At 40.2% G+C, this 14874-nt stretch overlaps 1 protein-coding gene across 2 annotated transcripts in view; it reads right to left on the bottom strand.

The window, feature by feature from the left end:
- The window catches only part of LOC306879148 (pleckstrin homology domain-containing family G member 4B-like), a 35550-nt gene that overhangs the window by 19161 nt on the left and 1515 nt on the right, over nucleotides 1–14874 (bottom strand). For both annotated transcript variants that reach the window (XM_079431897.1, XM_079431898.1), the window contains exons 2-3: nucleotides 2778–2975; nucleotides 33–1884 (exon numbers count right to left, since the gene is read on the bottom strand). In XM_079431897.1, the coding sequence (XP_079288023.1) occupies nucleotides 33–1884; nucleotides 2778–2975 (2050 nt within the window). The remainder of the gene's footprint in view (nucleotides 1–32; nucleotides 1885–2777; nucleotides 2976–14874) is intronic.

Below are 14874 nucleotides of genomic sequence, written 5' to 3'. Positions count from 1 at the left end.
TCTTTTACATGCAGAGGTCTAACTCAACTTACCCTTTCTTGCTTCTTGCCGTCTGGTTAATTGTGGGGACACCAACAAGGGAATGATCTCTGGGTAGACATCACTGCTGCTTCTGTTGGTTGGCTTGTGCGATTGCAGATACTCTTTGGTTGTTTCTGAGACTGAAGAGGATGAGCGGGATTTAGACCTGCTTTTACCTTTGATCACCTGTACAGGTGAACCTGGGCCTCTTCCACTGTGTCTGTCATCACAGAAGACTTTGTAATCCAAAGGCATGTTCTCATTTTGGAACAGGATCTGACTGCAGTGGGGCTGAAGTAGAGGAGGTGTTTGTTTGGAGGCCTGTGTTAGCTGAATTGGATTGAAACTCTGCAAACATAGATTAGCATCTTGTCTGTGACCACTGTGGTCAGGTAAAGCCCTGAGTCCCATTTTGGGTAAGTGTTGGGTTTTGGCGTGTTTCTGGCCACTAATCCGCATTTGAAATGACTCTTGTCTAAAAGAGTTGTTCAGACAATGCTGCCTTTTGTCGGGTAGTGCCTTAGTTCCTAGTACAGTCTGATGGAGATCCTGTTGCCCAGTGAGGAATGACTTGTGTTGTTGTCTTGCTTGGGCCATGCTAAGGATCTGTTGGGTCATTTGTTGGTCAGAAGGCTCAGCATTCTCCCTTGAACTACAGTCACAAGGTATGCTCTGACTTGAGTTCTTTGGGCTTTGCTTTTGTTGGACTGAGTTCTCAAAGGTTTGCATCGGGTTTCTGTCTGCTTGGTTTGGTGTCTGGCCAAATGTACAACTCGAAGGTTTAAGTCTAAGGCCAACTCTGGATCCCTCACAGCTTGGCTCAACCTCCCCTACATCTGTCCTTGTTTCATCTAGGGAAGGTAGCATACTTGTTCTCTCAAAATTCACAGGGTTTCGGAGAGCTGCCATGTAAGACTCCCGATACCTGCATTTGGAATCTGGATCATTTTGCATGCTCTCAGGTGGGTTGTTTTGCATACAAGGATTGCAGTCCTCTCCACACAGGTTAACATTACTTTTTGGGGCAGGTTGAGTTGTCCTGACTAACTTGAAGCCCGGTGGTTTTGTGGGCATTGCTGTTTTGTTGAGGACCAAAGTCTCTTTCTCCTTGTTGAACTCTAAAAGATCCACATATTCTCCTTCCAGCTCTCGGTTGTGCCTGCTGTCCCAGGTATTAGGAGATACCCAGCCAATAGGTTTTCCAGCAAAACTGCTTATTGGATGTCCTTGGTCAACCTTCACCAATCTGCTACCACCATCCACTAGCTGAACAGAAACTGCCATCCCATCATTTGCTGGAAGGATCCTAGTTTCCATCTCAAGTGGTAAAAGCCCTATAGGTACCCGTGACTCGTTCTCTGAAATCTCAGTTTTAAGATCTTTCACACGGAGAGTTGGAGTTGAGCATGGCTTTGTTTCAGGCCAGATGTTAGATTTGGGCCTGTCAAGGAATTCTGGGTTGGCAACTTCGGTCCAAGGTACCTTCACAACCCCTTGATCAGAGGAAAGCACACACTGACGTAGAGGATTTCCATGACGTCCCTCATTTATTTCCCTTAGCCAAGACTCTGTGAATATGCATGGATAAGATGTCTCAGCAATGGGAGTCCCCTCAATTGCAGTACCCTCCAGCAACCTGGAACCGGCTTGCAGCACCAGATTCTCTTGCCCCAGGAGGTCTTCCTGCACAAGAAGACTTTTGAGGACGATTCGGGCTGACAGTTCTCCAAAAGGTTCCACCTGCAAGTAGAAATCTCCAGGTCGGAGCAGTAAAGGGTTGATGGGGGCGAGTTGGATCACCACACGATCGCTCAGGCACAATGGCCAACCCTCACACCGGAACAGCACATCGGAGTATGCAGCCTAGTGGGAGAAAGAAAGGGCAAAGCTAGTTTGTTGACTTGCAGATCATTTTGGATTGACATATTTTATGACCACAAGATTCCTAATGGCTTGGGTCTTGATGCCGTTTATTGGCTTGCATGCAAACATTCTTGAATCCCCTTCAGAAGAAGCTGCCTCGGAAGGCCTTTGTTCGTTCTGAAGATAAAACAAAACAATCTTGTGCTGAGTGGACAAGGATAAGTAGCTTGTGGGATCTGGGCCATAAAAATCCACATGGAAGAAATATCTGCACAGGAAACTGCTTTCATCTTGCCGAGTGTGCTAACATAATTTACCCTTTAAGGCTTAGTTCACCCAAACATGAAAATACATAATTGACTCACTCTTATGTCATTCTCACGATCCCTTTCCATACACTGAAATAATACACTGAGCATGGCCTGTCATGCATCATAAAATTTGTCCTTGCAAACCTATATTCCAAGTCTACTGAACCTTTATGCTAAAGTTGAAGTGTGGAATATGTTTGTTTTGAGCACGAATAGGTGTATGCTCAAACAATATAAGATGAAATGGTAGTTTTGCAAGTGTGAAATTCCCTACTTCATCTTAAAGACATTATACATTAAAACTCTTTTCCCTCCCTTCAGTTCTCAAATCTCATAATATAGCTTCAGATGACTTGGAATAGCATGCAAGCCTTTGGACTATGGACAACCTTCTGTCATATGGGTTAGGGATGACATGAGGGTGAGTGAATAATTATATTTTTTGGATTAAATGTTTCTTGCAGGTATTAAATGAAAACAAGTCACTTGATAGGTAGGCTATCGGCCATTTTAGATGGTTGGTTTTTACTGCAGCACTGTCGAATTTTAAATTCGATGGTCTTTTTTTGTTGTTGTACTCACACAGGCTGCTTGTTGCACGCTCTCTAGGATATGTTTGGCTGGGATAAGGAAGTTCAGCAGGCACTGCAGTGCATCTCCATGGTAACGTTCCTCAATGGTGCGAAAGAGTTGGCTGAGAACAGTAGGAGCGGTAGCCTCAAACGGAGGGAAAAGAGACGACAGGGCGCTCTGAATGGACCAGTCCAGAGAGGAAGGGTTCTGAGGTGGAGAAAGAGAGATGTTTATTTGTGAGGCTTAATAATTGTATTCTTTGTATGAAAAATATCCAGGGTTACATAACATGATATATGATACTGCAGTTATTGCGCATTATCCCTAAATGCTTTGTTTATAGATGTAAAATGAGGTTGTTGTCAAATGCCTGTGGCAAAACCTTTTCAGAATTTCAACCCCTCCTAAATCTCACTTGTTAGAGGTCCAAGCAAAGAGACAATGAAGCTTGTCATGTCAAGGTTTCACCATTTTGGTCTATATAAATCCACATTCTCCCTTCTGTTGTCCACCATATGAAGGCAGTGTGTTTCTTTCTTACCTAAGGCATTTTAAGTGGAAGAGACGGGCAGTGCTATCATATATGCATGGAAGAAATCACCTTGCAGCTAAAGAGCCACACTTGTTTACCTTGTTAATGTGTGTTGGACAAAGGTGATTTCGATAGAAAGGAGTCTTTACAGAAGCCACATTGAGTGTTACAGTTTCTCCTATTCATTTTACCTTTAGTGACCATCTCCTCCTGGTTAGAATGTCTCTGGGACATGAAAGTGTGAGTTTGTCCATGATACACCTCATTTGAGATGGTTTACCTCGTGCAGAGGAGATTTGTGTCATTGGAATACAAGTAAGACAAGGTAGAACAAAGAAAATACATGCTCTGAACATCGCTGAGAGTGTTTATGTACCGAGCATGTGTGTGTAATATAGAAACATCCACATTCTGTAACAGGATTACAGCTGAGTGTCTGTCTCCTATTTGCTCGCCCAAATATTTATCATACATGTTTCTCAGCCAGTATTCTGTAATGAGGATGTTGGGTTCATGTTTCATGTGTCCGACTTGGAATAATGTACAAAGCAGATGTGGGAAGAGCACAGGAAATGCTGTCTGGAAATCTAGTGAAATCTCTTCTCTTCCAGTCTAGATGACCTTGGTTTAAACCTTAAACAGACAAAACCTGTTATAGAATGCATAACCATCTACTGCCGGTTAGAGGTTGAAACTCTTCAACTGCATGTTTAAAACAATTTTTATGAAGCCTAGTGCAATGATTAACTATAGAAAGAAATGCATGCTTTAACCGTGTTAAGATAGTTGTGTTTAGTCTGTTAATCTCTTATTTCAACAGACTTAGTGGCTTCCTGGTTAAGATGATTACAGGACCTGGGTGTGATCTCGTACAGGAAGTTTACAGGAAGTCTGCTTAGAAAGAACAAACATAAACAAAACCCTTCCTTTTTAGGACAAAAATGTGTAATGTCTCAGCGATATAAGATTGTGTAAATTGACCAGGATTCAAATAGTTCTAAATTTTTCAGTTTATTTTTGTCTAGTTTTCAGTTTCTTTTACTCTCATTGTTCGCTTTAGTTAGTTTTTTTTAAATTACGACTTTCAGTTTGTGCTTAGTTTTCCATAGTTAATTAACGGATTAGTATCATTTACAATTGTTTAGCAGTGTTACATTTTTCAGTAGGCTACAATTTTTTTTTTAGTTTTAGAATGGTGAAAAATTATTTCAGTTCAGTTTAAGTTAACAAAAATAGTTTTCATTTGGTTTATTATTGTTTTCATTAACAACGATTACGTTGACATGGCCTGACAGTATTTACAGTAAGTAGTGTTTGCTAAGGCAACATCACTGTTATTATTGCACATACTTAAGTTTAGTGTTTTGAACAAATACCTAACCATAAGTCTTCAGGTTCTTGAAGTCGTATCTCATTTTATACTATTTGTGCTACAGACATGAATAATTCCTCCAAGTTTGGAGTTTATCGAATCACCTGAGCATCCAGAATTTGAGTCATTGAATGATACAGACATCAGATGTCTGCTTTGTCATGTACTCATGAAGTATGCACGCATTGATGTTTATCTGCACTAGACTTTCTCATGTTCTCACTGTTTCCTGCTTGATATTCCAAGTGATTTGAAGCATTTCAAATTGTACGCTTATCCTCAGTGTGTATGTTTTATGATCCTGAACAGCATTAGAACCGGACCTTCCACAATAGGTTTAATGATTAATAATTTTGAACGATTGTTGAAAGACACAATAGTCTTTTTGTTTAATCATTATCCAAAGTAGTTTGTCTGGCCCATGCTTGTGTCTCATTCCGGGTGGTCCGTCCCGGGTGCATGTGGAACCTCTTCGGTCCTCTGGCTGACTTTCCCATCCTCTCCCTTTCTTCTTCTTCAGTAAACACATCTGCGTGGTGCAGATGTCTCGCCATTGCTCTGAGCCCGTCGTTCTGTTTAACCCCCCCCCCATTACTTCTCCTGTTACACGTCCACACCTCGGTTTACTAAAACACGTCCAAGTAAAACTTCATTTAACAAATCCTCAGGATCCCAAATGAAGGATATCTGGAGCCTGGCGTTGTTCCTGTAGTCTGGTATTTGCATTCAGGAGACTGTCAATTGCATTTATCAGTGTTTTTGTAAATATCACCCTTAGACAAAGCCCTTGGCTGAACTTTGGAAAGTTAATTTGAAGGCTCATTTGATATCTGGAGAATGAGGGTCTTTTTTCACACTTTAAAGCACTTAAAGAAATAATGTCTGTCTGTCTTCTCACCTGCAAGAGCCTTCATTTTAGCAGTACAGTTTTGGTGTGACAACTCTTATTAAATCTACACACAAATATCTGTTGCAAAAACATCTTTTCATTTGGCAGTGCACAAGTCTCTCTATAATTACATGACACAGATCTCAACAGGTAATTGTACGCTTCAGTCTAATGTTTGAAACACACCAAAGCTCAGCTATCATTAGTTCTGAAGATTTTTGCAGATGATTCCATAAATGCAAAGTAAACAACCTGTTTTTCAATAGCCTTTTTAGTGGTGTTTGCTAAGGCGAGCATCACTAATAGGTTACTCGCTTACTAAAGTCACAACAGAATCAGTAAAGATTATTCCGATCAATTCTATTAATTTATTATTCACTATGAAAAAAGTTTGATAAATATTTAGTTGTGTGCATTTAGGTTACAAAAATGTAAACTATGAAACTTCTTTTGGCAAGACTAGTTTTGCAATTTTATTCAAAAAAAAAAAGTTTAAATATGTAATTTATCACTGGTTTGTCATTTTTGTGCAAGTACCGTACATGTCAAGTATAGGTCAGGCATAAATGGCATGGGTAGAAAGTTAAGTATTGCTGTGCCTCATTTACATGGGCTTCCTACATATACGCCCACAGATGCCCATTGCTTGTTGCAATGGCAGAGAAATTGTATTTTGATTTAATGCTTCCACGACAGTTGTATATTTGTTTGTGCATGGGTATATCTAACACGGGTATGAAAATAGGGCCTTTAGTGGAAATAACACGGTGGTGACATTTTGCATAAAAACTAATTATGGCAGAATTCTATTAGTTACCAAATTAAACGGGAGAGTGTGAAAAGTGTGTTTTAAGGAAGCTGTGTATTGGTTCAAATCCAGAGCACCAAAAGTGTCCACAGTTAAATAAACGCATGCAAAAACAAAATGCAATAGCAGAATAGTACCAGTTATGTGGCATGTGTTTGAAAACATTAGTCCTGTGTCTTGACTTGTGCATTTGGCATGGGACAAAAGAGGCACTCAGAGCCTTTAAAACCCTCTTTTTAGGCTCTGTATTCAGTTCTGGGTTGCACAAAGAACACAAAAATGTTACAAGTTCTTGAAGTTACAAAGTCCATGTGCACTCTTGAGATGAACACTAATCTAACCCGAACAGGATTCTTCATCATCTGTAAGCTTTGGAAAGTCTCATTTCAGCTGTCAGATTCCAGTAATTGTGATCTGTCTCTCCCAGCAGCTCTCCTCCCTCTTCAGGACAGTGTTGTCTTTGTCTCTGTGCCACTGTGCTTTAACTCCTTACAGAGTTTGGCACAATGGAGCTTTCTCACACCACTGGCCGCTCTCATCAGACAAACATCTACAACATCTGACAAAATACTCCTCGATTAACTCGCTTGTCTGAATGCAGCTTTTAAAATAAAGGTTCTTCTTTGTAACAACTTCAGCTCTTTTTATATATATATAAAAAAAATATTTCTTTATATAGCTGAAGTCTGCCGTTTTCCTCTGCATGTTTAGCATGATTTTTATAGAACTTGAGGTTCTCATGTATTTTTTTTTTCTTTCTTTTATTCGAATTGGTGCGTTTGCCATTTTTCACAGTAACACTTTTGGTGCAATGTATAATTTGTGTGTGTGTTTTCTTGGTCATACTTATTATTTTAGTGCATTTCTTAGACCATAATAAATTTCTCATTGGATCAGAATAAATCGCCTTCATGCATTTCTTGCATTCTTTGCATCTTTTGCAAGCCATGTGCTACAGACAAACAAAAGTGCTGTTCTCTCCATTTAAGTGTTTGTTGGTGCATTTGAAGGGACAAATACTTAAAAAACACAGAGAAACCAATGTCTTCTCCTGTGTCATTATCCAACTACAATAAAAAATCTTAATAGAAAGAGACGTGAAGGAATCAGTAATCAAAATAAGACACTAACAATTTCTGCAAGCAAAAAAAGTCAGTCTACAGTGAAAGCAACAAAGCTACATGATATCACAGATTAGACTTCAGAAGTAAAATGATAAAGTAATATCCTTTATTTTAAAATGAAGTCCACTGTGAAAAAAGTAATTTGCATGCATTGTTTTACATTCAAATAATTCTGGACGTTAGAAGTGCTATATCTGTGCATGCATATGAGAAAATAAAGGTTTAAATGAAAATTACAGGGCCAGAGACTAAATGTAAATTCATTTGCATTTACGCGTTTTGTGGATGCTTTAATCCACAGCAATTTACATTGCATTCAAGGCACACATTTTATCAGTTCCCCATCTCTATATTGTGTAATGCATTTCTCATTAGCACAGAATAAGCTGCCTTCATACTTTTCTTGCCACCTTTACATCTTTTGCAACTCATGCACTGCATGAATGCAGATATTAGTCAATAAAATGATTTAGTAATAATAATGAGATTTATACAAATGCATAAGGATGCAAAGTATGTTCCAGTGTAGGTACTGTAGCTTCGTTGATTATAATAAGAGACATTGAGTTTTGGCAAGACACAGTGCAAGTGTTTAGATTTTCTGTCTTTTGTACTTTGTCTTTGCTTCTTTTGTCTTCCCTGTTTTCCTCCCTATTCCAATATCTCTTCTATTTCCATTTATACATAAACAAATCTCTCACAGACACTCTAGCAGCACTTGAGCGTTTATTTCCAGAACATATTAAACCTTAAACACCCATATATCACCTCTGACATCTGCAGGTCTCGCGAACACGTCTGTCTCTGCACGCTGTCAACTTATTTTTACAGCTCGTATATTTTATTGACTTTCTCTCCAGTATGCCCTGCTGATGAAGCAATGCTCTGTGGTTTCTCGCTGAGATCCAAGACCGCAAGACTGACTCCAAATGATCCCGGATATCATATTTCATTCGATTTTGATTGAGGGTCCTGGGACTTGTTTCCAAAATAAATATTGGCAACCCAAAACACACGAAAGACCATGAAGGTATCACGGCTGTATAGCACACATGCTTGGATTGCTTATGGTTCCCTGAACTTCAGAATAATTGGAGCATTGCATCAGGTGGAAAAGTGAAAGGAAGAATTGAGAACATTACCACAGTTTTGGCAGATATACCCTACAAATCTGGATTTAAAATCACTAGTCTAGGATCTGGCAACCCAGTGAATGTGCTCTTCAGATAATCCCTTTATTTCCAGGATGGGCACTGGGACACCATGTGACTGGGAACATCTGGATGATGAACAACATGCTAATAGAAAACAGATGGAAATCATTGCTTGACGGGAACTCTGCGAGGTCAAAAGATCACATTTTTTGAGGGGAAAATGCACAAAACATCATAGTCCAGTTTGCTGATGATTATAAAAAGCCCTTAAAATAGCTTATTTTACGACATGTCAGACATGGGGTGGTTACTCTCAGTAAAATGCTGTGTTAACTTTGTAGAGTTACAAGAAAAACTTTTTGCATTTCCTTTTTGTTTTATTTCCTATCCTTAAGGCATCATACCGGTAGTGTTTCAACAGCTGTAACCCACTAACTTATTTAGTGTGCCAAAACAAATCTGTAAAACCACACTGGGGCTTTGATCCAAATCTTAGAAAGCTCCCTAAATAGTCAGTATTTTAGGGCATCATGGGCACATTCTTTATTTAGTCAAATCGTAATGCAGCATCATTAGCACTGTATACCAATCCCAGTATGCATTTTGGAGAACTTAAAGAAAAAGGCACGTGCACAGGTAAGGAGATAGCACATGCCCTTTTTCCCCTTATACTCTGAAGTGCCCTTTTGTGGTGGTGGTGTGATTTTATTAATTTTTTTCTTCCATGAATCAATGCTATAAATCACCCTTTACGTCTGTCTGTCAGTTTTACAAATATTTAGTATTTATGAAACATTAAATAGAGCTTGTGACTAAAATCTTGTTGGATCCGCTCAAACTGTCAGTAAAACCTCATAACTCCACCCCCTCTGTCTGGACTGAATGAACTGAAGTTCCACAGGGTTGCCAAGTTTTCACAACAAAACAACAAAATCCGCGCAATTGCAACTCAAAACTAGTCCAATCGCGTTTCGAGGGGGTCCCCCTGAAAATCACGTTCCGGGGGGGTAAATTACACGTTTTTATTGGTGGTCTTCCCCTGGTAAATTCGCATTCAGGGGCTAAATATCACGTTATTGATGTCGCTTCAACCGGCGGACATGAAAAACATCTTGGCAACACAGCATGACAGCAGCTGAACGAAGTCTTGCAACGATTTGAATAAGTACAGCGGTTTTTTTATGCAAGAAACTCTGTAAAGGCTCATATTTTATGTATTTGAGGTCTGAGACAGGTGGGACACGAGATTTGCCATTTTATAGTCAATAGCCTACACTTAAGTCATGGCCTAATGGATAGAGAGTTGGACTTGTAACCCAAAGGTTGTGGGTTCGAGTCTCAGGTCCGGCAGGGATTGTAGGTGGGGGAGTGAATAACTAACACTCTCTCCACCCTCAATACCACGACTGAGGTGAAACCCTTGAGCAAGGCACTGAAGCCCCAACTGCTCCCCGGGCGCCGCAGCATTGGCTGCCCACTGCTCCGGGTGTATGTTCACTACTGTGTGTACACTTGGATGGGTTAAATGCAGAGCACAAATTCTGAGTATGGGCCACCATACTTGGCCACACACCACTTCCCTTTCCCCTTAAATAGCCTGAGCAGACAGTAGCAATTCATCTTTAATCAAATGAGTTTTTGGCCAAATGTATTTTACAACATAAAAAACTGAGCGCCCATATAGATATAACAAACTTTGTAATCTGTTGATGAAAACATAATGTGATGCCTCCGTTATAATGACGGACTGAAATGCACATTTGCTGGTCAAAAACCCCGTAACTGCATTTGAGTGATCCTCGTCACCTAGGTAAAATTAGGTAAAATCACCTAGGAATTTCTTCTTTGATTTATGATTGCTGATACACTTAGTTTGTTAACATTATATGGTCGCATGGTTAAACGCTGTTAATATGCACGTATTCAGTAGCTAGCGTTGTCTTCACATGTATAAACGCAGTAAAACATGGTTTTACTACAGTAATGTTGTAGTAACTAAAAAAAAAAAAAAAGCCTTACAGAATCAGATCACTGTGAAATCTTTATATTTTTTATATATATAGGATTAGGAGGGGAGAGCTCCGGTACAATTCAAACTTTTCTATTTTTCTAGTTTTATATGTTGTTCCAGGGTTAGCATCATCTGAGGTTTTCTGGGGCCTTGGCATCATCTCTTCTCAGGTGTTCAATATTGGTTGTATGACATTAATAATATGTATATTATTTGTTTTTTGTTGGTTTGTTTGTTTTTTTGACGTACATTTTATGTATTTCTGAATAATAAGCTTTTATTTTGGCAGTTTAACTTAAATATTTGTAGATGAAACTGCGCCACTCATTCACACAAGCAGATCATGCAGACTTTAGTGACGCATACCTGATCATCTAGATGTTGGTTAAATATTTAAAATTACTTGTTTATTATTTTTGACAAATATCAATATTTATTAATTGCCTAGCCCTAGTCTAGACCTATTAATATCAGTTGTGTGTTGACAGAAGCACTTTTTCAGTCTTTCTGTAGAGTGCTATAAAAATTAACACTGTATTATGGTAAAGTTTATTATCTGGTAAGTATATTATAGTTTCAGTTATGGCATTGTCTTAAAGGGCAGCTGCCTGTGTCTAGAGCAAGGCAGTTGGCTAAGTTTTCAGACAAACACCGCTGTCTGCGTTGAACACTAATCCTGTGACAGGTAGATGCCAGAAGGCATGAGTGTGTTTCTGCGGTAGAGTGTGTGTTTGGTGTTGTCAGGGTCTGTGAGGGCTGCTAACAGGCCCGAGCACAGCGTGACTGTTTATGTGTATGAATGAGAGCGTTTGCTCTAATGGTGTTTTTCTCCAGTGAGCACAGGTGTCAAACGGTCAGTTTAACCACTGCACAAGAAAACAAGTGTGTAGGTGAGCGGCACTCCAGACATCTCCTGCAGGACGTCCCAACACTTCTGTATAGTAGAACCTGTCAAGTCCAACATCACATGATCACATCTTCATATTTAATGCAGTCGATTTAGCAAACTGTTGTGCTTGTCACATACAGAAAGGTGTGTAGATGAGAAATTACAGTAGGGAGTTTTATTTTAGCACTTTCACGCAGACCATAAATTACGGCAAACAAAAGTTTGGGAGACTTTTAATGATGTGTCTACAAAATAAACATTTAGTGTTTGTTTTTCAAAAACATTCTAATAAATTCTAAGCTTTGAACAAAACAAACCAAGTAAGATGAATCAGAGTATTGCAATATGATAATAAATGTATTTGAACATCAACAAAAAAGACAAAGGTTCAAGACTTCAAGTAGTGCACTTTAAGTTTTCTCTCTGAAATTCTGGCAAATAAACAATTTTTACATTGAGGTTGAACACTATACTACTGTTCAAAGTTTGGGGAGCGCTGGAATTTTTTTTAATGTTTATGAAAAAGTCTCTTCTGCTCAACAAGGCTGCAATTATTTGATCAAAAATGTAAAAAAAAAAATCATATTGTGAAATATTACAATTTAAAATAACTATTTTCTATGTGAATATATTATTATTACAATAATAATATGTAATTGATTGCTGTGATCAAAGCTGTATTTTCAGCAGCATTACTTCAGAAATCATTCTAATATGCTGATTTGCTGCTCAAGAAACATTTCTGATTATTATCAATGTTATAAACAGTTGTGCTGCTTCATATTTTTGTGGAAACCATGATACATTTTATTTTTCAGAATTCTTTGATAAATAGAAAGTTCATATGAACAGCATTTATGTGAAATAGAAATCTTTTGTAATGTTAGAAATGTGATTTACTGTCATTTTTTCAACAATTTAATGCTTCCTTGTTGAATAAAAGTATTAATTTCTTCAAAAATCTTACTGGCCCCAAACTTTTGATTGGTAGTCTGTCATCACCTAATCTCAGAGCTCATTGCATGTCTGTTGTGAAGTGTTTATGCTATCTGTGAAGACAATGAATGTGATCTGATGCTTTGCGTTTGACTGCACAGAGCGCTGGCAGCTCCAACAGTTGCTTTTGGCAGAATAAAAACCAGAAATCGCCACATGTTGGAACATATCAACATATCATGATCAAGATGGCGCCGCGCATGGCAGCCATTGTGCTTGGCTCTCCAGTTGTTTTAGTGTTTTTGTTGGTTAAACTGATCGTGTTAGACAAACAAAAATCAGGAAAAACTAAGGAAGAACTGCTGAACATTCGGCAGAACACTCCACAAAATCTCCAACCGGTTTTCGATTATTCGGATGTTTTGCTGAACATAGTAGTCGGCGGAGCTGCAGCGCTGTTTAGATGCTTTAGTACGCGCAGATGGGGGAAGCGAGCCGGCGCACTCCTGAAGCTCAGACAGCATGGATTTCGAATGCCGTTGCCTAGCATCCATCTGGCTAATCTCCGCTCTCTACCCAACAAAACGGACAAACTCCTTCTGCTTTCCCGATTTAACAAGGACTTTTCTAACTCTGCTGCTCTGTGTTTCACAGAAACCTGGCTGAACGATGGAATCAACAGGGAAATCGTGCGGCGGCGGGACATGCTTTTACATCAATGAGAGGTGGTGTACAGATGTGTTAAAGATGATGCTTACAGGAATGGGGACAGAGTCTTGCATAAACAGGCCAAATACACACTGGAAAAGGAGATCAGAGTGGCAAAGAGGAATTATTCCGATAATTTAAGGATCCAATTCTCGTCCAGTGACTCGGCTTCAGTGTGGAAAGGTCTGAAAGACATCCAATTACAAGAAACCATCCCCCAGCACTGTGGAGAATCAACAACTGGTAGATGATCTTAATGAGCTCTATTGTAGGTTTGAAAAAACACCATTCACACCTCCTGCAAACCCCCCCTCTCCCCCACACCTGAACTGCAGATAAGAGAAAATTACATGCGCCAGGTCTTCAAAAAGAACAAGAGAAGGAAGGCACCAGGCCTAGACGGTGTGACACCAGCCTGTCTGAAATCCTGTGCTGACCAGCTGGCCCCCATCTTCACACAGATCTTCAACAGATCACTGGAGCTGTGTGAAGTCCCCTCATGCTTCAAACGCTCCACCATCATCCCCGTCCCAAAGAAACCCAAGATTACAGGACTTAACAACTACAGACCTGTGGCTCTAACGTCTGTGTTCATGAAGTCATTTGAAAAACTGGTTTTGGCTTATCTGAAGGACATCACTGGACCCCCTGCAGTTTGCCTACAGAGCAAACAGGTCTGTGGATGATGCAGTCAACATGGGACTGCATTACACACTGCAACACCTAGACAGACCAGGGACTTATGTGAGGATCCTGTTTGTGGACTTCAACTCGGCCTTTAACACTATCATTCCAGACCTCCTCCTGCCCAAACTAACTCAGCTCTCCGTCCCCACCTCCGTCTGCCAGTGGATCAATAGCTTCCTGACAGACAGGCAGCAGCTAGCGAGGCTGGGAAAATTCTCATCCAGCACCCGCACCATCAGCACTGGAGCTCCTCAGGGCTGCGTTCTCTCCCCACTGCTCGTCTCCCTGTACGCCAATGACTGCACATATAAAGACCCCTCTGTCAAGCTCCTGAAGTTTGCAGATGACACCACACTGATTGGCCTCATTCAGGACGGTGACGAGTCTGCTTACAGACAGGAGGTTAAGGAGCTGGCTGTCTGGTGCAGTCTTAACAATCTGGAGCTCAACACGCTCAAAACTGTGGAGATGATCGTGGACTTCAGGAGAAACCCCCCTGCTCTTCCCCCACTCACCATCATGAACAGAACTGTGACTGCAGTGGAGTCATTCAGGTTCCTGGGTAGCACCATCTCTCAGGACCTGAAATGGGACATTCACATTGACTCTATTGTGAAAAAGGCCCAGCAGAGGTTGTACTTCCTTCGCCAGCTGAGGAAGTTTAATCTGCCACAGGACTTGCTGAAACAGTTCTACTCTGCCATCATTGAATCCATCCTCTGCACTTCAATAACTGTCTGGTTCAGCTCAGCTACCAAATCTGACCTCAGAAGACTACGGAGGGTAGTCCGGACTGCTGAGCGAATCATTGGTACAACCCTCCCCACTCTCCAAGAACTGTACTTATCCAGAGTGAGCTAAAGGGCTGGTAAAATCACTCTAGACCCCTCACATCCAGCACACTCCCTCTTTGAACTGTTACTATCTGGTCGACGCTACAGAGCTCTGAGCACCAGAACGACCAGACACAGGAACAGTTTCTTCCCTCAGGCAATC

Source organism: Barbus barbus (assembly GCF_936440315.1).
Source record: "Barbus barbus genome assembly, chromosome: 13".
Classification (NCBI taxonomy): domain Eukaryota; kingdom Metazoa; phylum Chordata; class Actinopteri; order Cypriniformes; family Cyprinidae; genus Barbus; species Barbus barbus.
Note: the sequence above shows the minus strand (reverse complement) of the source record. Positions and strands in the feature narration are given on the sequence as shown.